A 26,041-nucleotide genomic window follows, 5' to 3' on the forward strand; every position below is an offset into this window, starting at 1 on the left:
AAAGAGGATTGAGCTACGGACCTGAATCGCAAAAGGAAAGGAACCTACAGCTTCACCTTCATTATCCCAAATGGGGAAATAGTTGACCATTTCCTGAATGATTTTTTTTCCTTGGGGCTATCCCAGCAGAAAAGGGGAGAAAACTGTCTTGTATTCCATTCAGTTCTACAGAGGAATTATTGAGTCCGTCATCTGCACCTCTATAACTGTTTGGTTTGGTTCTGCAACCCAACAAGACAGACACAGACTTCAGAGGATCATCAGAACTGCAGAAAAAACAATTACTACAAACCTGCCTTCCATTGAGGACTTGTCTACTGCACGAGTCAAAAAGAGGGCTGGGAAAATATCTACAGACCCCTCACATCTTGGACATCAACTGTTTCAACTCCTACCCTCAAAACGACGCTATGGAGCACTGCACACCAGAACAACTAGACACAAGGACAGTTTTTCCCCGAACGCCATCACTCTGCTAAACAAATAATTCCCTCAACACTGTCAAACTATTCACTAAGTCTGCACTACTATTAATCTTCTCATCGTTCCCACCACCCACCTCCTTCCACTTATGACTGCATGACTGTAACCTTGTTGCTGGTATCCTTACGATTTATACTGACTGTTTCCTAATATGCTTTGATTCTCCGTTCTGAAGGGAGGGCGAAAAGTTAGCATTCTCTCCGCTGCATTTAACATTGAATTCTGCGGCCGAGAGAATGCTAACTTTTCGCCCTCCATTCAGAACTGAGCTGCTACTCCCTTTATGGTTCCCTCCTGGCCCCCTCCCTCCTGGGGACTACCTCAAAGGGACAGGGTGCAGCAGCTCCGTTCTGAATGGAGGGAGAAAAGTTAGCATTCTCTCTGTTGCATTTAACATTGAATTTTGTGGAATATCGAGCGTCCGGAAGAGGTAAGCGGTGACCGGCCGGGCATGGGTGGGTGGGGCCAAAGAGGGGTAATTACTATCGGTTCGGCGAACTGATGCCCATAATCTCTAGCAGTTCGCCCAAACCGGTCTGAACCGGTAGGATTTCACCCCTGGGGAGATCCAATCTGGAATTCAGGAGGAATTTCTGACCATGAGGACAATTATCCAGTGGAACGGAAGTTGCCTTCAGAAGTTGTGGGTGCTTCATCACTGGAGGTTTTTTAAGAAGAGATTGGTAGTCATTTTTTTCCAGGATGGAATAAGGTCTCCTACTTTCAACAAAGGGTGGATTAGATGGGTCTCTTCCAGCCCCATGGTTCTACGATAGGGGACTGGAGGCTAAAACATCAACCAGTACGCTCCCACAGAGAGGGACTCCTCAGGGTGCCATCGGTTAGACAGTGTCGACTGGCAACCCCCAGGAGGAGAGCCTTCTCTGTGGGGGCACCTGCCCTCTGGAACGAGCTGCCCCCGGAGATTCCTCGGATTCCCGACCTTCGTACCTTTTGCTGCACCCTTAAAACACTATTATTCCATCAAGCAGGGCTGGCCTAAAATATTATTTTTAATGGGTTGTTTTATTTTAGATCATTGGCCAAACTATTTAATAATTTTAAATCGTTTTTAACTTTTATACTGTTGATTTTTATCTTGGCTGTACACCGCCCTGAGTCCTTCGGGAGAAGGGCGGTATAAAAATTTAATAAAACTAAACTAAACTAAAACATACGAAGAACGGTTGCAGGAACTGGGGTATGTCTAGTTTGATGAAAAGAAGGACCAGGGGAGACATGATAGCAGTGTCCCAATATCTCAGGGGCTGCCCCAAAGAAGAGGGAGTCAAGCTATTCTCCAAAGCACCTGAAGGCAGGACAAGAAGCAATGGGTGGAAACTAATCAATGAGAGAAGCAACTTAGAACGAAGGAGAAATTTCCTGACAGTGAGAAAAATTAACCAGTGGAACAACTTGCCACCAGAAGTTGTGAATGATCCAACACTGGAAGTTTTTAAAAAGAGATTCAATAACTATTTGTTTGAAATGAGATAAGGCTTCCTGCCTAAGCAGGGGGTTGGACTAGAAGACCTCCAAGGTCCCTTCCAGCTTCTCTTCTCTTCTCTTCTCTTCTCTTCTCTTCTCTTCTCTTCTCTTCTCTTCTCTTCTCTTCTCTTCTCTTCTCTTCTATTCTGTGGAAATTCTGGGCCTCCTTTTAAGGGAGGCGTCTCTGCCTTTGGGTTCCCAGAAGGTGGCACTGTCTACTTCTGGAAGGTGCTGGGTGGGCCAGGCAAGGCAGATGCTGGGTGCAGGAAGCTTGGCAGGCAACCTGGTTCAGCCCCAGCCACTTAATTACAGAGAGCTCGGCTCCCTCTTGAAAAGAGGGAAGGAGGTTTCAAAGGAGCAGCCCACACGACTGGCATTTAAAGAGACAGGTTGCCAGCTCGGGAAGCGTCACGCCGTGTGCCAAGGAACAAAAGAAAGAGGAATTGATATGGTAATTTGATGTTCTTTTTACAATGGGGATGAGGAAGAAGCCTTCAGGACCGGGATGGGGGGTGGGGGGTGGTGAGGTTTTCTCTCCTTTCTTCCCACGACTGGGAAAAAGAGTCTTGCAAGAGCAGGAAATGTTGACAGCACCTTCCTTTCCCCTCGTCCTTGGCACGCACATCCCAGAGCGATGGGGAGCATCGCTCTTTCCAACAGGAGAGAAGTCCAAACAAAAGGCCCATTCTCCCAAGTGTGGGTCTCCATAAAGGAGATGCCCCAAAGTTGGGTTCCCAAATGGCAACTAAACATTTCCCCCTTTTTTGAATTATGTTTTGTTAGTTGAAAGGGGAGTTAAAGAGCAAGAGGGAGTTTGGAGTCTATAGAGAGTTAGCATATCTTAGTTTAGGTTTGTTAAATGCTATACCCTGTAGTTGCTCTGGGAAGTCTGGGGTGGGGGTTGGGGGGTTGGGGGGAGAGGGGGGAGGAGGGATGGGAAAAATGGTTGTAATATTTGATAAACTTTTTAATAAAAAAAAAAGAGAAATAAAACATTTCCCTTCACATCCAAGAAGCCTTGGTAGTACAGTGGTCTAAAGCACCTTGTTATTAAGACCAGCTGCCTGCAATTACTGCTGGTTCGAATCTCGCCAAGGCTCAAGGTTGACTCAGCCTTCCATCCTTTCAAAGGTAGGTAAATTGAGGACCCAGATTATGGGGGCAATAAACTGACTTTGTATAAATATACAAAAAAATGAAGGCTATTGCTTAGCGCATTGTAAGCCGCCCTGAGTCTCCGGAGAAGGGCGGCATATAAATCAAATTAAAAAAAAAAAAAATCTCACCCAGGCTCGTAATATTTCCCGGGTTGCCCACACAGTCTGCCAATGAATGTGCAAGACTCTACCAAGGCCCCTTGAGTCCATGTGTTGCTCACCGACACGAAGATCTAGCAAGAACCTCCAAGTGAGATCGGTAGGTGAGCACAGAGAAAAAGGATCGACTCCCTTCCTCCCCCAACCACCGAGCATCCATACTTTGAAGCACTGCTTCTCAGCCTCCTCCCGCCCATCAATGTCGACAAAATCTTCCGTTGCCTTCCACAGGAACTTCTCGGTGAAGCCCTTCTGGGATGTGTCACACACGAAGCGATCGCTGGGCACCTGCAGCAGGGAAAGGAGGAGAGGCACCCATCAGCTCCAGGCAACGGGAAGGGAAGAGAGCCCTTGAGGAAAATAATGGGTCCAACTAAACCATTGGGAGCCCCAAGCACCCCAACAAGAGAGGTCTCTTTTCTCTTTGCCCTGCCCAACCCGGAGCTCTGATCTTCCTGCGGCCCATCAGATTCCAGTGAAGGAACTGGCGGCAACGCTCCAGAGGTGGGTTTCAGCAGGTTCGGACCAGTTCTGGCGAACTGGTAGCGGAAATTTTGAGTAGTTCGGAGAACCGGTCGTAAAAATACTGACTGGTTCTGCCCCCATCTATTCTCTGCCTCCTGAGCCCCAGCTGATGGGGAGGAAATGGGGATTTTGCAGTATCCTTCCCCTGGAGTGGGGTGGGAATGGAGATTTTGCAGTATCCTTCCCCTGCCACGCCCACCAAGCCATGCCCACAGAATCAGTAGTAAAAAAATTTGAAACCCACTACTACAATGCTCGTTATCCTTCCTGCGTTGACAGAACATGGACTTTGCTTCTCAGAAGCACGCAAAGCGACCCCCGGGACACTAGCAACCGTCATAAATACGAGTCAGTTGCCAAGCATCTGAATTTTTATCACATGACCAACAGGGACGCCGCAACAGTCATTAAGTGTGAAAAAGGATCGTAAGTTGATTGTTTACATCAGTGTTTCTCAACCTTGGAAGCTTGAAGATGGGTGGACTTCAACTCCCAGAATCCCCCAGCCAGCGCTGCTGGCTGGGGGATTCTGGGAGTTGAAGTCCACCCATCTTCAAGCTACCAAGGTTGAGAAACACTGATTTACATCGTGAAGCTGTAACTTCAGTCACTAAGCAAACCGTTGCAAGTCGAGGGGTCCCTGTATCTGCATCTTGTTCACCGTAGGTATGGAAAAGGCAGGTGTGACAATCCGCCTTCTGCCCGAAGACTCTGTGCAGGTGAGAGTGAGAGAGAGAAGAGAGTTCCTTACCTCCTCGGCTACCAGCAATCCAGACTCCACCAGTTTGTCCACAGCATGCTGACAATAGTAATGCACAGACTGGCAAGGCTGAGAAGAAGCAGAGAAAGGCGTCAATTCCAACGAAATGTATAAGTTGGGTTTAACAACAGATATAAAGATGATAATGCTGAGTTCGACAGTAAAATAAAATGACTATGTTGGAATTAATAGCTAAAAAATAAAAATGATTATGCTGGGAACAGTAAAAATGAAATGATTGTGTTAGGGTTAATAGTAAAGTAATGAAGATGATTATACTGGGAGCAATAGTTAAATTATTTTTTAAATGTTTACAATAACTGTAATGATTTATATTGTTAAAATATACCCCATCTAAGCAAAAAGAAAGAGAAAAATGTTTTTTAATTTTTCAATGTCTTTTTATAATGATTTTTTAAATGTATTGTGAGCCACCCTGAGTCTTCGGAGAGGGACGGCATATAAATTTAATAAATTAAATTAAATTAAATTCAATAGTAACTTTGTAGAACTTGTAGAACTAAATAGTAGAACTTTGAAAAATGCTTGCTTCAGAGTCTTTTACTTGGAGTTGGGTTTTATTCTGGAACGCTGACATTACTGTTTGTTGAAGCATTTGGAGGTTTATGAGAGAATCTGTACAGACTTTTAGTTACACAATTTGGGATGAACACTCCTTGAATGGTGTGGGAGTAGGAATGGATTTCCAGAGAGGAAAAAAATTTCAGACTACAGGAACCATTTGCACCACTCAGGTGACTCTGGGGACACAGATAAATCTCCAAGTGGCCTCAACGACCTTCTAAAAGGATGCAAATGACCAGCTGTCTGCAAAGAATATAAAATCCTTCCATTCCCCACCGTCCTATCAGAGCTGAAGAAGCTTCTTGGATGAGGAGGGAAACATTTTCAAAGAAAAAACAAGAAAGTTTTTGAAAAAGTTTCACCTTCGGGAAAACCGTGACCTGGAGGATGGAGAATCTCTATAGACATCGCAATGACTCTTACTGAATATGCACCCGAAAATGCATTGTAAGTAATGAATAATCTACTTGCAAGTGAAGAGGTATATTTGTTAGTCACAAATAAGAGCCATAGCTGGTAATTCAAACCCCATCGGAGGCGTAGCCCGATGACTCAGAGCAGGCATCTCCTCCAAGAGGTTGTAAGTCATGGACACCCCTTTCTTTTAACTCACAAAAGCTGCCTACTCATATTTAGCAGTGGCTCCATGCAGTGGTGGGATTTAAGTAATTTAACTACTTTTACTATTGGAGAATAGTAGCTAAACTGGGAGCCAGTTTAAATAAATACAGACAGGAGTATTGGAAAATACAGCTGGGAAATAGATATTTAAACTATGAACCAGTTAAAAATTAGATTCAATAAAATATGAGAATAAACTTGAAGTAAGTAAAATAAAGTATTGTGGAAGTAACAAACTATAGAAGGAAATGTTGATTGTTTATGAAATGACTTTAAGAGAGGAGGAAAATACTTTTTGTCAAGGTTATGGATATTAGATGTCATTTAAGAGAAGGAAAATATAGATTTGAGGTTTTAGGATTGAGGAATATATATGAAATATTGATTGTTAAAATGATAAAGTTTTAGAACGGTGTTTGTTGTTTAGAATTTTGGATGTACTGGTAGAATGATAAATGTTTAGAATAAGATTTTTTTTTCTTTTTTTTTTTTTTTAAAGATATAAATGGATAAAATTTGGAACAAAATTGATTGAGGGAATGTGAATAATTGGACTCATTTTATGCCGGACCAAACCCTTGCTCTAAAAAGATGTATTTTATGTTTTATGTTTAAAAAAAAATAAAAAAAAATTAGAAAAAAAAAATAATAATTTAACAACCGGTTCTCTGCTCTAATGATTTCTTCCAACAACCAGTTCACCAAACTGCTCAGAAAGTTAACAACCGGTTCTCCCGAAGTGGTGCGAACTGGCTGAATCCCACTACTGCCTCAGTGGCAAAATCATACTGTTTCCGAGTTCTTCAGGAAGGACGCAAATACAAAACGCTTCCCAAAATTCCTATTAAAAACAACTCCTCCTCCTCCTCACAGAGTAGTAGTAAAACAAGAGTTATTGCTACACTTTCCCACTTCCTCGAGTCCCTCTTACTCTACTCAAGGGGTTGGCAACTTTACAACTTGTGGACTTCAACTCCCAGAATTTCCTCCGCAGAAAAAGGACGGCTAAGCCCAGCCTCCAAGAATTTTGGGAATCGAAATCCGCTAGTCGTAAAGCCGTATTTGGAGACCCCCCCGTGCTCGACTGTATTCTCTTTTTAAAACTGCAGATGGAAGCAGATTACTGTGAATAGAAGTAAGAGTCCTTCGGTATACGTTGGGAGAGACGAAAAGGAACAAAGAAGCCGTTGCGGGCGTCGTTTTAAAAATCTGCATTAGGATTATCCATCAGCCACTGCAAAATGAACGTAACTTTCAAGTTAAGTCCTCCACTTATAACTGTTTCTTTAGGGACCATTCAGTGAATGTTTTCATACAATCATTGCACACCCCCCTGGTTTTATATTTATCAACCAACGAATCTACTACTATAAGATTATTACAGAAATTACAGAATAGCAGAGTCGGAAGGGACCCTGGAGGAGACCCTAGACCCGTGATGGTGGACCTATGGCATGCGTGCCACAGGCGGCACATGGAGTCATATCTGTGGACACGCGAGCATTGCCCTAACTCAGCTCCAGCGTGCACGTGTGCGCCTGCCAGCTGATTTTCGAGCCTTTTGGGCCCACCGGAAGTCGGGAAACGGGCCGTTTCCAGCCTCCGGAGGGCCCTCCCCAGGCTCCAAGACCTGACTCTGTGGTTTCTTCCCAAACCCCCCAAAACTTTGACCTTAGACTGTCTACTGTTGACCTCACCCCATTCCTAAGAGGTCTGTAAGGGGGCATGCATTAAGCGCACCAGCGTCCCTACGGTCCCTGTCCTACTGTCCCCATTTATTCGTACCCATTTTCTGTGTTCATATCCATGTTTATACTTGTATCTGTTATCTCGTACACGATTGACAAACTAAATAAATAAATAGATATAAATAAATAAATAAATACGCCTTACCTGGCGTAGAAGGAAATCTTTCGGTAGCAGCTGAACCAGCAGGATGGACTTGTTATGAAGTTCTTCGTGGGCCAGGACGAAGCTCCCAAGCTGCTCGGGACTTCCCAAATACGGCAGCACCTCCATCAGAAGGGCGTTGATGGAACAGGCTGCCGAAAAGATTGAAGGTAGGTGGGTAAAACCTGAATGGACCCCTCTTTACACCACCACGTTCATCAACTTAGCACCACACCGCATAGGTGCCACCAAAGTTTAGGAGCAATGAAAGAGAAGGTCTTCATTGTCTCCCTGAGCATCGGACACACAAACACACCCTCTAGCTCAGGTGTGTTTGTGTGTCTGAGCCAGAGGGTGTGTTTCCTTTCCCCCCCCCCTTTCTCGCAAGGCAGCTGCAGATATTATTTATGTAGGTCTTTGGTTATTCGGGTTTTCTCCCGCGTAAAATTGGAGGTGTCTTGGCAATGTTTCGACGAAGTCTCATTCGTCATCTTCAGGCTGGTGTTTTCGGCTTCGTGCTTCTAGGAGCAATGTGTGTGATCGCAGCTGTTTCTTCCTTTTAACTGCCAGTGGGGGTGTGAACTGATTGGGTGGGAGCTTGGCTGTGTTCTGATTGGGTGGAGGTGTGTTCTGATTGGTTGGGGGTTTGGCTGTGCTCTGATTGGATGGGGGGTTGGCTGGGCTCTGATTGGATGGGTGTATGTTCTGTTTAGGTGGGGGCTTGGTTGTGCTCGGGTTAGTCTGAGTTGCAGGGGGATTTGAGCTCGTGAGCTGTGTTGCTGTTGTTTGGCTTCATGTTCGTGGCCGTGCCACCTCTTCATGGTGGGTGTCAGTCTGCTTCATGTATGGATTGGAGGGGTTTAATATATATATATATATATATATATATATATATATATATATATATATATATATATATATGGCAGGGGGGGGCATTTTCGCTCTCCCCAGGCTCCGGAAGCTTTCCTCAAGCCTCCATGATGGTGAAAACGGCTTCCCCTGGGCTCTGAAGGCCCTCTGGAGGCTGGAAACAAGCCCGTTTCCAGACTTCCAGAACTTCTAAGGGGTTGGTTTTTGCCCACTGAGAGCCTCCGCACGGATGCTGCACTTACCTGGCATCCAAAATGGGCCACATGGATATTCCTGGGAGGGGCAGGGCAGGGTGGGCGGGGCCAGCCAGTCCTTGCAACTACCGGTTCGGGAAACCAGATGTAAAATTAGCATCCAATTCACCCGAACCGGCTGAATCCCACCTCTGGCCGTAGAGATACGTAGAAGGCTCTGAGAAAGCCAGAACTTAGAAAAAAAAGCAGATGAAGCCCAAACAGAAGTTTTTGCTATTGCTTCTGGCCTTACACTGAATTATCCAGCCAGCCTCTCTTTGTGGTCTTAGCCAAAGTTCTCCCCTCTGAAGCCATCACATCAACAGCGAGCCAGATATCTAAGTAGGCTTTGAGATCTTGGATACTTACCCCCGATAGCTTCCTGGATGAAGACAGGCAGGAGAGCCGTGCTGTGGTGGCTCAGCTCCCTGATGGCCACCTTGGTCTTCTTGGGAACCACCAAGACATCTCCCAATGAGAGGCTGTAGAGGGTAACGCAATCTCGCAGCAGGGACAGGCTGTGACACAATACATCACGTACCCGGCCGGAAAACCCCACATCATAGTTACGCATCAGGATCTCATCAGTGATCCAAACGAAGTCTTGCATCAGTCGAGAAAGAAAAACTCCCTGGTGGGATGTAAGGAAGAAAGAAAGGCAGGAAAATAAGCACTGTATTTTTCGGAGTATAAGACGCTCCGGAGTATAAGACGCGCCTTACGTTTTTGGGGAGGAAAATAAGAAAACAAAATTCTGCCTCTGCCTACCAGCATCCATCGGTATTCATCTGGCTAGTGTCCTGTCAGTGTGTGAGAGAGTTGAGGGCTGTTTGGAAACTGAAATAGTATTTGCTGTGTGAGCAACAAGGAAGGAGACAGCAAGGAGCCTGGGCGTGGTTTATCTCTGCAGCTCTGAGTTGCACTAAAGCGGCAAACTAGTCTGATGCTCAAAACTGAAACTCCTCTCCTCTGCTTGGGTTTTGCATTGGAAAACCTGCTTTTGGTATTGTATATTTTACTTCCTGTGTTATATAATATATATAAAGAGAGGTTATTGAATCCTGCTGAATTAGTTATTTGTGCTTTATGGATGTGATTGCTGCTGCAAACTCTGAGTCCTTGCAGCAAATAGCAAACAGCCAAGTTAGCTTCAGCACAAGCAGCTGATTGGCGGGTGGATCGGCCTCAAACTGGTCCAGTTTGGGGCAACACACTTTGAAGGATGGTTCAAGGATGCCAGGGAAAAGAAAGGAAACGTAAGAGTCCTATGAGGAGAGAAGACGATATGGAGTATGTTTAGCCTTGGGAGGAGGAGGAGGAGAAGATGAAGAAGTTCGGGAGATGCAGCAAGTCATCCGAGGTCCTACAGAGCAAGCCATTTCCTTTCATGTCCGAGGTCCCAAACCCTAAATAGGTTCCTGGGAGAAAGTGGGAACTTCCCCCGCCCCCTCTTACTTCCCATTCTTACCTCTTGGTGCATGTGTAGCAGAAGTGCAGAAAGGATGTGGACCGCCATGATGGCTGAACACGATACACCTGCTAGGAAGGTTGAGAGTGGGTAGAGTCACATTTTTCAGTGTTGTTATAACTTTGAATGGTCACTAAACAAACTATTGTAAGTTGAGGACCACCTGTTGTGACCTGTCGGCCGCCAGTCCTTCCAGCATCAGAGGAGGAGGAGGCGTGGGAGTCAGGTCCAGCATCAAGGCAACCTGAGAGCTCCAAGAGGAAAGAGGGAATGGAGCTGGCAGAGAGAGAGAGAGAGAGAGAGAGAGGTGGAGCCTGGGCCGCCCATCAGCCCTCAGATGGAGAGTTAACAGCCCCCAGGTCTGGAGGTGGCTAATGAGGAAGAGGAGGAACAGCTGGGTCCAGTGCCTGACGCGCGGATGTGCAGAAGGCAGAGAAGAGGAGAGCAGTGGAAATCTATGGGCTGGTCCTCAGGACAGAAGAGCCACCACTGCTAGCGAAGCCCCATCCTAGCTCTGGGGATAAAAGGCAGGGGGCGTAGATGAATAGATGTGGCAGACAACTATTCATCTCCCCTGCCGAACAGACTTGTTATCCTGCGGTGAGAGAGAAACTTTTCGTTGGGGCTGCTGGCGCTCCTAATTAAAGGAATCTTTGAGTTCACTTCAGAGGGTTTTTTGTGTTTGGGGAACTGGGTCAGGACACTACCTCTATACTTTAGCCTCCAGCCCCCTGATCATCTTTGTTGCTCTTCTCTGTACTCTTTCTAGGGTCTCAACATCTTTTTTTGGATCATGGTGAACGGAATTGGTTTTGCAAACAGTATCAACAGTAGAGACCTTCAAATTTCTAGGTTCTACCGTATCGCAAGACCTAAAACGGACCGCTAACATCAAAAACGTCCTCAAAAAAGCACAACAAAGAACGTTCTTTCTGCGCCAACTCAGAAAGCTCAAAGTGCCCAAGGAGCTGCTGATCCAGTTCTACAGAGGAATTATGGAGTCTGTCATCTGCATCTCTATAACTGTCTGGTTTGGCTCTGCAACCCAACAAGACAGACACGGACTTCAGAGGATCAGTAGAACTGCAGAAAAAACAGTGGCTACCAACCTGCCTTCCATGGAGGACCTGTCTACTGCACGAGTCAAAAAGAGGGCTGGGAAAATATCTACAGACCCCTCGCATCCTGGACATAAATTGTTTCAACTCCTACCCTCAAAACGACGCTATTGAGCACTGCACACCAGAACAACTAGACACACGGACAGTTTTTTCCCAAACGCCATCACTCTGTTGAACAAATAATTCCTTCAATGCTGTCAAACTATTCACTAAGTCTGCATTACTATTACTATTAATCTTCTCATCGTTCCTATCACCCATCTTTTTCCACTTATGACTGTATGACTGTAACCTTGTTGCTGGTATCCTTACGATTTATATTGATATTGTTTCCTGATTGCTTATTTGTACCCTATGACTATCATTAAGTGTTGTACTTTATGATTCTTGATGAACGTATCTTTTCTTTTATGTACACTGAGAGCTTATGCACCAAGACAAATTCCTTTTGTGTCCAATCAAACTTGGGCAATAAAAATTCTATCTATAAAAAAGAACATACCCAGAGATATTGGGTATTGTTTTTTCCTGCTGAATAAATGGACTGCAATAGATCAGGATGAGCCATTTGCTTTTATTATTATTTTTTTAAAAAAAGGATTTATCTTCGGTAAGGTAGGCTCCCCACCCCCCCAGCAACAACTCATCTTCCTGAATCGTAAAAAGAGAAACGGCGAACGTGTCCTCATAAACCATTATACCAAGTCACGCAGGTGGGTGCATTAGCACAGAGAGAGCAGCTGAAGTTATTATACTAAAATAACTGATAATTGGGAAGTTACAGCCACTCTCCGAGAACAGCAATAAACTCAAAAACACACCTTGACACGTGAGATCCATCTTTTATATAATGGAGGCTCTTAAGCGACTGAGTGGGTTATTCCGCGTGTTCCCAATTTGCTCTTGACCCAGCTCCCCAAACACGACAAACCCTCTGATGTGAACTCAAAAGATTCCTTCATTAGTAGCGCCGGCAACCCGGGCAAAAAGTTTCTCTCGCAAGCTAACAAGTCTCCCTGGCAGGGAAATGAATAATTGTCTGCCACACCTATTCATCTCCGCCTCCTGCCTTTTATCCCCAGAATTAGTTGGGGCTCGTCGCAGCGGTGGCTCTTCCATCCCAAGGACCGGCCCATAGATTTCCACTGCTCTCCTCTCCTCTGCCTTCTGCGCATCCGCACGTCAGGCACTGGACCCAGCTGTTCCTCCTCCTCCTCATCAGCCACCTCCAGACCTGGGGGCTGTTGACTCTCCATCTGAGGGCTGACGGACGGCCCAGGCTCCGCCTCTGTCTCCCTCTCTGACAGCTCCATTCCCCCTCAGAGCTCTCAGGTTGCCTCACTGCTGACCCATGCCTCCTCCTCCTCTGATTTGGGTGCTGGATGGCCCAGTGGCCGATAGGCCACAACATGTTTCATAACAGATCGTCTCCATCACACAAGGATAGCAATGTGGTCAGTTTAGTTTTTAGTTTTATTGAATTTGTATACCGCCCTACTCCCGAAGGACTCAGGGCGGTGAACAGCCACAGAATAAAACAATATAAATACAAAATTTAAAATAGAATAAAACAAATTAAATAATTTGGCTGAACAAATTTAAAACCCCAATACTTTAAAACCAAATTTAAAATTTCCATTTAAAAAGGGGAAAGACTTAGGTCAGGCCAGCCTGATGAAACAAGAAAGTTGTCAGACTACGATGCTATCTCAAAATTAAATGAATTTCCAAACTCCCAATCTTTAAGGAAATCTTTCTTTAATTGAGCACAGCCACCGGATCATGACTCCGCGCGGACAAGACTGACCTTTTGCCCCCCAATCCCTCCCTTTCCGATCCCCAAATCTCTGCTTCTCATTGGCTATCTTCCAAGTCATTCTTCAGACTTCTTTTCTCGTCATTCCCCAGGAATGTGCCCCCTCCCCTCATTTCCACGACAACCCGACTTCAAAGGGATTTAGCAGGCAAAAGTTCCAGAGTTTATCTCTCGCTCTCCTCTGCTCTCCATGCCAGCGTTGAAACGCTGACAAAAGTCTTAAGCGCGCGACGGAAGATACGCAGATCCGGGATCCTCCGTATCTCCGGGGGGAGCTCGTTCCAGATAGTAGGTGCCCCCACAGAGAAGGCTCTCCCCCTGGGGGCTGCCAGTCGACATTGTTTGGCCAATGGCACCCGGAGGAGCCCCTCTCTATGGGAGCGTACTGGTCAGTCAGGTCCCACAGGAAGGACTGGAGGAACCTCATCTGTCCCTTTTTTTAAAAAAAAAAATTTCTCTACAGAGTGGAGAGTTGGTCTCTGGACAGAAAGCCACTTGAAGAGACTACAAAAATTTGAAATGTGGATTTACGGGCAGCTGTTATGTATAAGCTCATTGACCAAATCAGAAATGAGGAGGTGATAAGCCACCTGGGAAAGCCAAAGGAAATCGTCAACACCATTAAAAAGTGAAAGTTAGAATATTTTGGAGATGTGATGGGACACCCGGAAAAATAAACACCGTCCTTCACTTAATCCTCCAGAGAAAGATTGAAGGGAAAGGAAGTCCAGGCAAATGAAGGACCTCATGGCTTCAAAATCTAAAGGACCAGTTTGGACAAAACTCAGCAGCATTTTTCGTGCAGCTGTTGATACAAATAGAATCACCAATGTCTAATGATGGATAGGGCACAAGAAGAAGAAGAATAAATTTCTCAGAAGTTGGAAATGCTCAGAAGTTCCTCTGAGCATCGGAAGTGTCCTCCATATTCCCAAAACATCAAAAGCACCAAAACCCCCACAGTTCAACCCCGAGTTACAATTATTCTCTCTTGTCAGTTAGTTCCCAGAATATATTCTGGGTGCGGATAGTGGGACGCTTAAGTCCGGTGAGATATTCTTTGCAAAGGTGAAACAATAAAGAACGCAAGCTGGTTTGGGTTTCCAAACCCCAAATTTGGATACTTAGATCTCTACTATACTCTTTGCAGCTCTTTCACTCTTGCTGTTGTTGTTGTTGTACAACAGCAGCAAGAGTAAATAGCGAGAAATAACTGTTCCTTCCAGTTAACGCTCACCGCCTAAGCAATTCCTGCTATGTCTCACCCAATCTGACATGGGAACAAACCATCTGCATGTAGGCGTCTGCCTGCTGGCACATCTGTGTCCTTGACCCAGAAGCAACATCTTTCTCGTCACTTCTGGGATGTAGAAGGGGCCCATATGCCACGTTATCCAAGTGGGTTAACATACAGGCAGGCACAGGTGGCAGAAATCCCGACAAATGCACCGACATGAACGTGAGGAGCTGGATTAAAAACAGGCTGACTTTGCTTGAAGCTTCCTCCTGATGTCTCGTGAAGGAAATGCAGTAAGAGATGGAGAATTTAGAGCTGGAAAATCTCACCATAAATGCATTTCTTTCAGTGAACATCTCTGGATGAAAAGTCCGTAGAGATTCTCCTGCCATCCAGGTCCTGGTTGTCCCAAAGGTGCTTTTTCAAGAGGCAACTTTTTCTTTTTGAAGACGTTTTGCTTCTCATCCGAGAAGCTTCTTCACCTCTGACTGGATGGTGAGGAATGGAAGGATTTATATTCCGGCTGGGCATTTGCATCCTTTTAGAGGGTCGTTGGGGCAACTTGGAGGTTTATGTGTGTCCTCAGGGACAGCCATGACTTGGATGACGGAGAATCTCCACTTTTAGCTATAAAATTTGGGAAGGACACCCTTGGAATGGTGTGGGAGTAGGAATGGATTTCCAGAGGCAAAATGGCAGACTACAGGAACCAGGAGCAAATAGGAGAACTGAGGACACACAGATAAACCTCCAAGTGGCCTCAACGACCCTCAAAAAAGGATGCAAATGACCAGCTGCCTGCAAGGTATATAAAATCCTTCCGTTCCCCACCATCCCATCAGAGGTGAAGAAGCTTCTTGGATGAGAAGCAAAACGTCTTCAAAAGAGAAAACAAGAAAGTCCAGTTGCCCACTTTTAGGACATCTCTGGATGAATCGTTCTGGAAGACTTCTCTAGTTTATCGTTTTCTAATTTCTGAGAGACCCAGAGAACACGTGTTGTGTACTAAATAATCTATGCTTACTTCATCCTTACGCTGAAAAAGGTTGCATTTTTTTTGTACTTTATCCATCACTCTACATTCAGGCCCTTGCACACTGCCCTTCTTCTAAGGGTCTGGTGGAGAAGACAGAATCATGTTGTCCCCAATTTTCTTCCCCAAATAACCCTTGGGATTGGTCCAGAGATGCTCAAATGCTGGCTTTTTCAAATTGGATCCATCAAGCCCTTCCAATGGGAGGACTTGGTGGGGTCCCCCAAGAGATAATTAGGGGTGGGAAAGGAGTTCAGTCAAAGCCAACGGATTTTCTGTCACTACTGTAGAATTTTGCCCCTTGATCAGGATATCTGGTTTCGGTGGGGCTGAAAAACTTTTGGAAACTTCTATCGGATTCCGGCTAGGTGTAACCACTACACCAGACTAGCCTTCGTTGTTTTAATCAGCCTTTCCTCGCCCCCCCACACCCCGGTGTCAGTTTGAATTACCAGATTGTGCCTCTGGTCATTCTAGCATGATAGCTGAGGAAAATGGGAATCATAGCCTAGTCATCTGGAGGGCATGAGCTACATACTCCATCCTGTTGTGGCCCACCAGCTGCCAGCGGAGTTGGTGGCAGACTCAGACGATGAGGAGGTTGGGGAGGAACGTGGGCCAGCTCTGGAGTCTGGGAAAGGCTCTGATGGATCCTCAGAATCGGATGCAGAGATAGAGCCAGGGCCGCCCGACATTTCCCAGCCACCGGAGAGGCAGCTGCCTTTGGAAGCCGATATGAGTGAGGAGGAAGAACAGCTGGGGCCTGTTCCAGAGGCACGTATGTGCAGAGCAGTTAGGAGAGGAGAACAAGGGAGGACAAGGAGTCAACTCGGGAAGCAAAGCACACGTGGACCCTGAATAGTCCCTCCCTGGCTGGGGAATAAATGGGAGGAAAGGGGAGTGGTGGTCGTAGGAGACAACTGTTCGTATTTCTGAAGATTTTGGCTCATTGCGTTTTGTGCCACAGAGGCTGCTGGCCAGAACTTAATTTACAGCCTTTCGGCTAGGAGCTCACGTCGCCACGAACTGATAAGGTCTGCTGCTGCAGTTAACTCCTTGAAGGACTCTTGCCTGGACTTTTTGGTGGGTGAATGCAATTAATTCGCAAGAGGTAAATAAAGAGAGGTTTTCGTGACAAAGAGTCTGTTTCTTACTGCTGCTTAGGCTGGGTCAGAACAAAGCCCAAACAAAGTCTTTGTTTTGGAATGAATCAACTGTTCTGACTCGACAGGGGCTGGACAACTTCAGCACCAACACGAAAAGCGACACCTCTGGGCACCTCTTTCTGCCAGCAGGTGAGACAGCTACTTACCATTCAAAGTGTGTAGGCTCAAATTGTCCAGCAAAACCTGTTCTTCTACGCCGGTCAGTGGCACGACATCTTGAGAGTTCGTAGGCCAACATTCCACTTTCTCACAATCCAGAACGCTGGGGCTGTTAAACCAGAGAATGAGAATGAGGAGGACGTGGTGAACAGCAGCTGTTTGGATCAATACTACCTGTCTCTCTATCTGTCCCTTTATCCCTCCCTCCCTATTCCTATTCCTATTCCTATTCCTATTCCTATTCCTATTCCTATTCCTATTCCTATTCCTATTCCTATTCCTATTCCTATTCCTAGTCTCGCAACTTTCACGAATTCATCTAGTCCTCTGTCTAAGTGAACTGGAGAGACCCTTTTGAGTTCCTTTCCGGCTGTCTTCCGAGGATCCAGCCAGATGTTGGGTGTTTCCAACTGCAGCTGGGACTTTTGCATCCTCCAAGTCTGGGGGATGGGCCAGTCAGCCAGTGCCGCTTTTGCGTTTCCACAACTCTGATGCAGACTTACCACCTGCCGAGGATTTCGGGTAAGAGCAGTTCTCTCAAGGGCTTCCTAGAGCTGTTCTGCCTGAAACATCTGTTCGTCACAAATTCCTAGGAAGAAAGCAAAAGAATCTGATTGGGAATCTCAACAGGCGCCGCCTCCTGTGCTGGCCACGCCCATCCCTCTCACTAGGGCTTATTTTTGGGGCGGGGCTTATATTAGGCACATGCTTAAAAAATCAAGCTAGGGCTTATTTTCGGGGAAATACGGTACCTGCAAAGAGAAGGGCTGCGCAAGGTCGATCCGGACGCAGCTCTGTCCACGACAAGCTGCTTGGCAGAGAGTCCACACAGTGGCCCAGAGACCAAGAGTCTGGGTGGGGCTCTGGAAAACAGAACAAGCAGTGCAGATGTCAGTTGCAGTCAACATTAGGACTTCTTTTTTGACCCCATTCCTGGTGGACACCCCTGATTGTAGCTGAAGATCACTTGCTTGGCTTTAGTTTGGACCTGGACGGGACACGGCAGTAGAATTGGGCAGAAACCTGTGGAAGATGCCCCACGATAGGCTGCAGGTGGGAGATCAGAATTTTAAAATAACTCCTTCAGGTATTTCTTGCCATTCTTGCTGACGTTTCATTACCAATCGAGGTAACCACATCAGTGCTAACAAACCCTCACCCTCACCTGTCCCAGCACGGATGAGGTGTCAGAATATTCAGGAATAGGGCTTAGTAACAAGGCCAGCCAATTAAGAGACATGGCAACTGCGTCAGCCAATGGCGACCCTATGGAAACCAAAACAGTATTTGCTGGAGACAGCAAGGAGTCTGGGCGTGGCTTAGCTTTACCTCCAAAACTAGTCTGCTGAATTGAAACTGATGTCAGCACTTCAACCTGCATTTACTCTAGTGCTGACATAAGAAGAAGAGGGGGCAGCTGGCAAGAGGACGCTTGACTTCTCACTTACTTATTTTCCCTGAAGATAATATCCCCTAGGAGATGAGATGGGAGGGGGGACATTCCTGGGGAGCTGAAGTAGTAGATATGGGGAGAGTGATTTGGAAGAGGGCCAATGAGACGCAGAGAATTGGGGAATGGAAAGGGAAGGTTTTGGGGTCAGGAAGTCAGTGTTGGCTACGCCACAATCGGGGACAGGTTGTTGTGCTTAATAAAATGTAAGATTTCTTCAAAGACTATTTGTTTGGAAATGCAATTTATTTTATTTGAGACGACATCGAAACCTGACAACTGAAACTGTTCTCTCCTCTGACTGTATTTTGCTTCTAACTACCCTGTTTTCCTGAAAATAAGACCTCCCCTGATAATAAGCCCAATCGGGCTTTTGAGCGCATGAAATAAACCTCCCCCTGAAAATAAGCCCTCCCTGAAAATATTTAAATGCAGAGGTGGAAATCAGGTAAGACGGCAAGAAGAGCCCCATCTTGCTCCACGCGCCCCAAAATAATAAGACCTTCCCGAAAATAAGGCCAAGCGCTTATTTCGAGGTTCAAAAAAAAATATAAGACAGGGTCTTATTTTCGGGGAAACACGGTACTACCACATTAGAAGAATCAGCCATTGGTATTGTACATTTATATTCCAGGTTGCTTAGCTTGATCTTCTGGACCTTTTGGCCGCAGTTTACCTCCTTCCCGCTGTGAACGAAGTGAGGAGTTCTCTCATAGGAGATGCCAACGGGCACTATCATGACATCTGAGACGGCCCCAGTGTAATAAGCATTGAGCACCAAGCTCATCCAGGCTCTACCGGAAGGGGAAAGCTGCTGAGACCCCGAGAAGACCTCTTCCAAGAAGATCAACAGGGGTTGCTTGCTCAAGAGGAGTTCTTCGACGTACTGTGAGAGAAGACAGGAAGTCCGTGAATGGCAAAACCACCCTTTCCTGCATCAACAGATTCATTGGCTCAAACCAGGGTGGAGTTGATTTAAATCGAGTTGATTTAAATCACAATTTAAATCATGATTTAAATCACTAGTAAAAAGGCTTGATTTAAATCAACTCGATTTAAATCATAATTTTTAAAGAGCAACTGTCATCTCCGCTACTCCTTTGACCCGCTGTTGACTCACCGATAGTCCCAGTGTTGCAGAATATACAGCCTCATGCTACGTAACTAAGCTCAATTTCATGCTGAATAAACTAAATTATTTATGTATCTTAAATAGAAAGCTATCTTACGATAGATTTTTACCTCAAAAGTTTTTTATTAAAATAAATTCGATAAAAATAAAAAAATCCGATTTAAATTAAAAAAATCCGATTTAAATAAAAAAAAATCTGATTTTTTTTGATTTTTTTAAAAAAAAATCATTGATTTTTATCCACCCTGGCTCAAACCTTTGTAACAGGGGACTCCCAAATTGGCAATTTTTTAAAGACTTGTGGACTTCAGTTCCCAGAATTCTTCAGCCAGCATGGCTACACAAAAATAGACATGTCTGTCTAGAAGTTGAAGTCTACAAGTCTTAAAGTTTCCAAGTTTGGAGACTCCTGCTTTAGAAGCACTTTATGCGCAGTGTTGTGTGTTTATAGAATAGAATAGAATAGAATAGAATAGAATAGAATAGAATAGAATAGAATAGAATAGAATAGAATATGGAACAAATAGTATAATTGGCCAGAGATTAGAAATAGTAAATAAGAACGAACAAGGAAAGGTCAAAAATGGATAAATGCTTGTAAGATAATTGATAGTTATAGTATTATATGTGAAGGAATATATATATAGAAATATGGGATAATGGGACAATAAGGAAAATATATTTAAAGAAGAGTAAGGGGAAAATGTAAATAAGAGAAGATTACAGCTGCGAAATTGTTGTAAAAAGGGAATATATGTTTTGTGTTTGTGTATGTCATGTCCTATAGTTTTAAAAATAAAAATAAAATTTAAAAAAATAGAATAGAGTAGAATAGAATGGAATGGAATGGAATGGAATGGAATGGAATGGAATAGAATAGAATAGAATAGAATAGAATAGAATAGAATAGAATAGAAAATATTGAATGGAATGGAATGGAATGGAATGGAATGGAATGGAATAGAATAGAATAGAATAGAATAGAATAGAATAGAATAGAATAGAATAGAATAGAATAGAATAGAATAGAATAGAATAGAATAGAAAATATGGAATGGAATGGAATGGAATGGAATAAATAGAATAGAATAGAATAGAATAGAATAGAATAGAATAGAATAGAAAATATGGAATGGAATGGAATGGAATGGAATGGAATGGAATGGAATAGAATAGAATAGAATAGAATAGAATAGAATAGAAAATATGGAATGGAATGGAATGGAATGGAATAGAATAGAATAGAATAGAATAGAATAGAATAGAATAGAATAGAATAGAATAGAATAGAATATTGAATGGAATAGACTAGAATAGACTAGACTAACTAGAATAGAATAGAATAGAAAATATGGAATGGAATGGAATGGAATAGAATAGACTAGAATAGAATAGAAAATATGGAATGGAATGGAATGGAATGGAATGGAATGGAATGGAATAGAATAGAATAGAATAGAATAGAATAGAATAGAATAGAATAGAATAGAATAGAATAGAATAATAGAATATGGAATGGAATGGAATTCTTTATTGGCCAAGTGTGATTGGACACACAAGGAATTTGTCTCCAGTGCATAAGTTCTCAGCGCACATACAAACAACGTGATAGATCATAGATCATAAATCATAGTTACGCTCTTCATAAGCCATAAGATCCAAGACTTAAATCTAAAGGAATAGATAACAGACCATCTGGAGAGACAAGCCACTATGAAAAAAAAAAACTACATATCCACTTCATCAGAACCGATTATTACAGGCCGATGAGATGAAACTGCCCACGTGCCCATCAAAGAGGATCAAGAGGGAAAAAAAGAAAAATCCTGCAGACAGTCAAATGCAAAACGTTCAAAGGATTTTCTAGCACTTCTATGCCGTTCACAACAGCTACAAGTGACACCATCTCCCTTGGCGCGTCTCCTTTAGAAGAGCAGAAACGGCAACCTCAATTAAGCTCTGCAAGGAAGGAAAATCTCAGCTGCTCTTTTAACATCCTTCCTTCTTTCCTTCCTTTCTTTTTCTTTTTTCTTTTTAAAAAAAACAGCTTTGAAGGTAAGATCACAAGCGGTGGGTGCTTGAAGAAGAGTTTCCAGAGAGTGCAAAAGGGCAGCTGGGACTGTGCTTGCTTTCTTCTTCCCGCACGGCCATGAAAACTTGAAAATTGCATTGCGGAATTGTCCCAAAGGGGCTTTTTTTTTTTTCAAAAGGCAACTGGACTTTTCTTTGTTTTTTTTCTCCCCCTTGAAGACATTTTGCTTTTCACCTAAGAAGCTTTTTCAGTTCTGAATTGGGGTTTGGGGGGGGGGGAAATGGAATGATTTATATTCCTTGGAGTCATCTGGTCATTCATTCTCTCTCTCTCTCTGTCTGTCTTTTTCTGTCTCTCTCTTTCTCTCTGTCTCTTTCTCTCTTTCTTTCTCTGTCTCTGTCTCTCTCTCTCTGTGTCTTTCTCTCTCTCTTTCTCTTTCTTTCTCTGTCTTTTTCTGTCTCTCTCTTTCTATCTGTCTCTTTCTCTCTCTGTGTCTCTCTTTCTTTCTCTGTCTCTCTTTCTTTCTGTCTCTGTCTCTCTCTCTCTGTCTCTATCTCCATCTCGCTTTCTCTCTGTCTCTCTCTGTCTATCTGTTTTTTTATCTCTCTCTTTCTCTCTTTCTTTCTCTCTCTCTCTGTCTGTCTTTCTCTATCTCCGTCTCTCTTTCTCTCTCTGTGTGTGTCTCTGTCTCTCTGTGTCTTTCTCTCTCTCTGTCTCTGTCTGTCTGTCTGTCTTTTTCTGTCTCTTTGTCTCTGTCTGTCTCTCTCTCTGTCTGTCTTTTTGTCTCTCTCTTTCTGTCTGTCTGTCTCTCTCTTTGTCTGTCTCTCTGTCTCTCTCTCTGTCTCGCTTTCTCTCTCTTTCTCTGTCTCGCTTTCTTTGTCTCTCTCTTCTGTCTGTCTTTCTCTGTCTCTGTCTTTCTCTATCTCCGTCTCTCTCTGTGTGTGTGTGTCTCTGTCTCTCTGTGTTCCTTCCTTCCTTCCTTCCTTCCTTCCTTCCTTCCTTCCTTCCTTTCTTCCTTCCTTCCTTCCTTCCTCTCTGTCTCTCTCTCTTTCCAATTGTCTGTTCAACCTGTCCTTTTCCGATCTGAAAAAGCACAAACTGGAATAGCCAACTTAACCCAAGGATTAACAAAGAAGAAGCAGTTACGTTCACGAACCTCCAGCCAAACTTTTGAAGCCCCTCCACACTCCCTAGGCAGCCCTTTTCCTTTGGAATGCTCTACCTGGGTCCTTCCCTCAGCCTCCCCGACCGCCTCCAGCCCCTAAAAGTCCAGCCTTTCCCTGGCCCAAAGATCAAGGATTCCACTCACCGAAGCCACCACAGCTCTGGAGAGGGCTCCTTCACCAACGTCCCATCTCTGCCCCATTTCCTGGGGCAGGAACACCCCTCCCAGCGAAGCCAGCAGGGCCCTGGACCAGGAAGATAAGAAAGCTGTTAGTTCACCCTGAGAAAATCTGTGGCTGGTGGTCTCTTTGAAAATATTCAGGCATATCAGGAGAAATTTGCTATACAGGGCAGGAGTCTACCTCGGGCAAATCTTCACTGCCTTTGGCGTGCTGAAGTAGAAGAGCCATTTATTTTCCCAAATATGAAAAAATACCGCTTGAAACATGAAAGTCATGGATACAGTATTTTTTGAAGTATAAGATGCTCTGGACTATAAGACGCACCTACCTTTTTTGGGGAGGAAAACAAGAAAAAAAACCTGCCTCTGCCTCCCAGCAATTTGCCTCCTTGCAGCAAACAGCCTGATTAGCACAAGCAGCTGATTATCAGTTGGATCGGCCTCCCGAGGATCAGCTGTTTCAGGCTACAGGGATTGCCATAGCCTATTGCCGCCTCCATTTTCAGCCTCCGCGTGCTCCATTTTCCGCCCGTCCTGGACGGCGGGGATCGGAATGGGCAATAGGCAATGGCAATCCCTGCAGCCTGAAACAGCTGATGGGCTGATCCAACCAGCAATCAGCTGCTTGTGCTGAAGCTGAAGCTGAAACGGTCTGTTTGCTGCAAGAAGGCAAATTGCTGGGAGGCAGAGGCCAAAGGGTGGGAGCCGGCGGGTGGGAGGTGTTACATTCGGTGTATAAGACGCACCCAAATTTTCACCCTCTTTTAGGGGGGGGGAAAAGTGTGTCTCATACTCTGAAAAATACGATGTTGTGTGCAAGGAAAAAAAATTGGGATCACAGCTTCACCTCAGGGACTCAGAAGACATGGAGAGGGTCAAAATGAAGACAAATGTGCATTTAAGGGTACACTTAAGTTAGTCTGCAGGCTCTGGTTAAAGGGGGGGGAATTTAAAAAAATAGCTTGGTTCTGAACTGTGCATTTGTGCTCAAATAGAAAGCTAAATTCCATTAAGTTGGCTGTGGGCAGAACGCATCCTGCAAATTATTAAAATGCTGTTATTGCATTGAAAAAAGACTCCTGAAAATTGGGTTTAATAGAAACAAACGGTAAAAGCTTTTTCCAAGACAGAGCCTCCCACACATATTTCACAAAAAAAGGAGAAAAGTACAAGGAAGGGAAGGAAAAGAAAGACTCTGTAGAAAACCCAGGAGGTCTTCAAGAAAAGATTGGATGGCCATTTCTTCGGGATGGAGTAAGGTCTCCTGTCATGGGCAAAGGGGTTAGAGTAGATCAGGGATGTCAAACTTGATTTCAAAAGTTCAAACCATCTTCAAAGGTTCAAGTTCTCTAAATGTTAATGTGTTAATAGTATCTCATTACTACTGTATAAATACCCTTGCATGAAAATAATATATATTACTTAGGATTTATAATAACGTAATAAAATTGATTTTAAAGGAAGATTAAAATATTTTCCAGGACGTTGACTCTACCTGTAGGTGGGAGTGAAGGTTTTGTTCTCCCAAGCTACTCGTGGCATAGCTACACCCTGGGAGACCAGAAGGAACGGAAGCCACAGCCCATCCAGGTGAGACTTGTGAGTTGAAAGGAAAACCATTGGAGTATCAGCCTAGTTGTAGGGGAAAAATAGAGAGATTAAGTTCCAGCAAGAGAAAACTGCTGGAATATTAACACATATTAACACATTATCACCCCTAGTCCTTCTTTTCACTAGACTAGCCATACCCAACCATTTTTCATACATTTTCATTTCCAGGCCTTTTCCAGGGGCAGGATGAACATGAGAAACAGAGCTCAGGCGAGGAGCAAGGACCACCCCCTCCTGATCCAAGAGCACGGAGAGTGGAGAGAAGACGAGAACAACGCAGACTGAGCAGGCTACTTGGGAGAAGAGTGCCCCGCACACCTTTACAAGGCACACCTGGGGAATGAGACTTAAGGAGACGCTGTGGGGAGGGGCATTTGTCGGGAAGAAACGCTGAGTTCCTGAAGTGTTGACTGCCAATGTTTGAACTTTCCAAGAGTCCTTGCATTCTTTCTGGCTTTCTGGACTAATTACTTGGATCCTTTGCTTCCTGAACTCCTTGATTTGCGCTGCTGGATTTATTACTGGTGTACACAGCGCTGGGCTGGACTATTTGCAGCCAGAGGCTGCTTGAGGTGTGTGGGGGGGGGGTTGACATCACTTTGCTCTGGGACATGCCAGAAACGTGGGAGCGTTTGGGGAAATTTGGAGCAATAAAGGGGCGGTTGGAACTGCCAGCTGTTTGTGTTATCTCTGTGCCGTGTCCCGGGTCATCACATGCAGGATTCTGGGTGTGGCCTTATTAAAGTTTTATAAGGATCCCAGGAAGGCTTGCTCCCTTACCACCTCTCCTGCTTTGTGCACCATCTCCAGCTGCCCTTTGTGGACTATCACTCTGAGGAATATCCGGGTCAGGAATTTTAGCAAAACCCAGTGACAGAACCTAAAGGAAGAAAGGATGTTAAGGATCAAAGAAGAAGTAATTCTGGGCAAGCTTATTAGCAGCTTCTAAAGAGGGCTTGAGCAATACGTTCCACAGACACTTGATCATCAATTTTTTCACCAATTATTGCTAATGCAGTTCAAGCCACCCCCAACATAATTTTCATAACACCTGTAGTAACCTCGTAGTCAATCCAGGGCCAAGCTTGCACATCCTTAATCTTACAATTCCTAAAAGTTTGCCTGTGATTGCAGATACATTTTATTTATTTGTTTATTTTCATTTCCTTACACTTGTTTGCCCCCCACTCTCGCTACAAGGCAAGAATAAATTCTCTTTAAAGGCCTCCAATCCCTGCTGTCGGAGTCCTGCAATGCACAACCTGGGAAATTCCTGGCCATCCTTCACATAACGGGAGAGACCCTTGTAGGAGCTGCCCCCATTTTCCCCACTTGCAAAACCTGCAGACTGAACCTGGAAAGGAGGTCCTAAAAATATTCTAATGAGATTTAGGGCAGGGCTGGATCTTCTGATTGTAGAAAGAAAGAAAGAAACAAAGAAAGGAAGAAAAAAAGAAAGAAAGAAAGAAAGAAAGAAAGAAATAGAAGGAAGGTAGAAGGAAGGAAGGAAGGAAGAAAAAGAAACAAAGGAAGAAGGAAGGAAGAAAAAGAAACAAAGAAAGAAGGAAGGAAGAAAGAAAAAGAAGGAAAGAAAAAAGAAAAAAAAGGAAAGAAAGAAAGAAAGACAAAAAGGAAGAAAGAAATAGAAAGAATGAAAGTAAGAAAGAGAAGGCAGGAAGGAAAGGAAGGAAGGAAAGAAA

General features: G+C 44.4%; 1 protein-coding gene across 5 annotated transcripts in view; it reads right to left on the reverse strand.

Annotated features, from left to right (window-relative positions):
* The window catches only part of GPAT2 (glycerol-3-phosphate acyltransferase 2, mitochondrial), a 55,813-nt gene that overhangs the window by 5,938 nt on the left and 23,834 nt on the right, over positions 1–26,041 (reverse strand). For 3 of the 5 annotated variants that reach the window (XM_087875638.1, XM_087875640.1, XM_087875637.1), the window contains 12 exons: positions 25,122–25,221; positions 24,226–24,362; positions 22,695–22,794; positions 18,898–19,107; positions 17,524–17,634; positions 17,275–17,360; positions 16,759–16,880; positions 10,240–10,310; positions 9,141–9,402; positions 7,672–7,820; positions 4,564–4,641; positions 3,450–3,575 (listed from right to left, as the gene is read on the reverse strand). In XM_087875638.1, the coding sequence (XP_087731764.1) occupies positions 3,450–3,575; positions 4,564–4,641; positions 7,672–7,820; positions 9,141–9,402; positions 10,240–10,310; positions 16,759–16,880; positions 17,275–17,360; positions 17,524–17,634; positions 18,898–19,107; positions 22,695–22,794; positions 24,226–24,362; positions 25,122–25,221 (1,552 nt within the window). The remainder of the gene's footprint in view (positions 1–3,449; positions 3,576–4,563; positions 4,642–7,671; positions 7,821–9,140; positions 9,403–10,239; positions 10,311–16,758; positions 16,881–17,274; positions 17,361–17,523; positions 17,635–18,897; positions 19,108–22,694; positions 22,795–24,225; positions 24,363–25,121; positions 25,222–26,041) is intronic. The other 2 variants (XM_087875641.1, XM_087875639.1) reach the window with 1 other exon arrangement.

Source organism: Pantherophis guttatus, chromosome 9, assembly GCF_059756535.1.
Source record: "Pantherophis guttatus breed Tessera chromosome 9, ASM5975653v1, whole genome shotgun sequence".
Classification (NCBI taxonomy): domain Eukaryota; kingdom Metazoa; phylum Chordata; class Lepidosauria; order Squamata; family Colubridae; genus Pantherophis; species Pantherophis guttatus.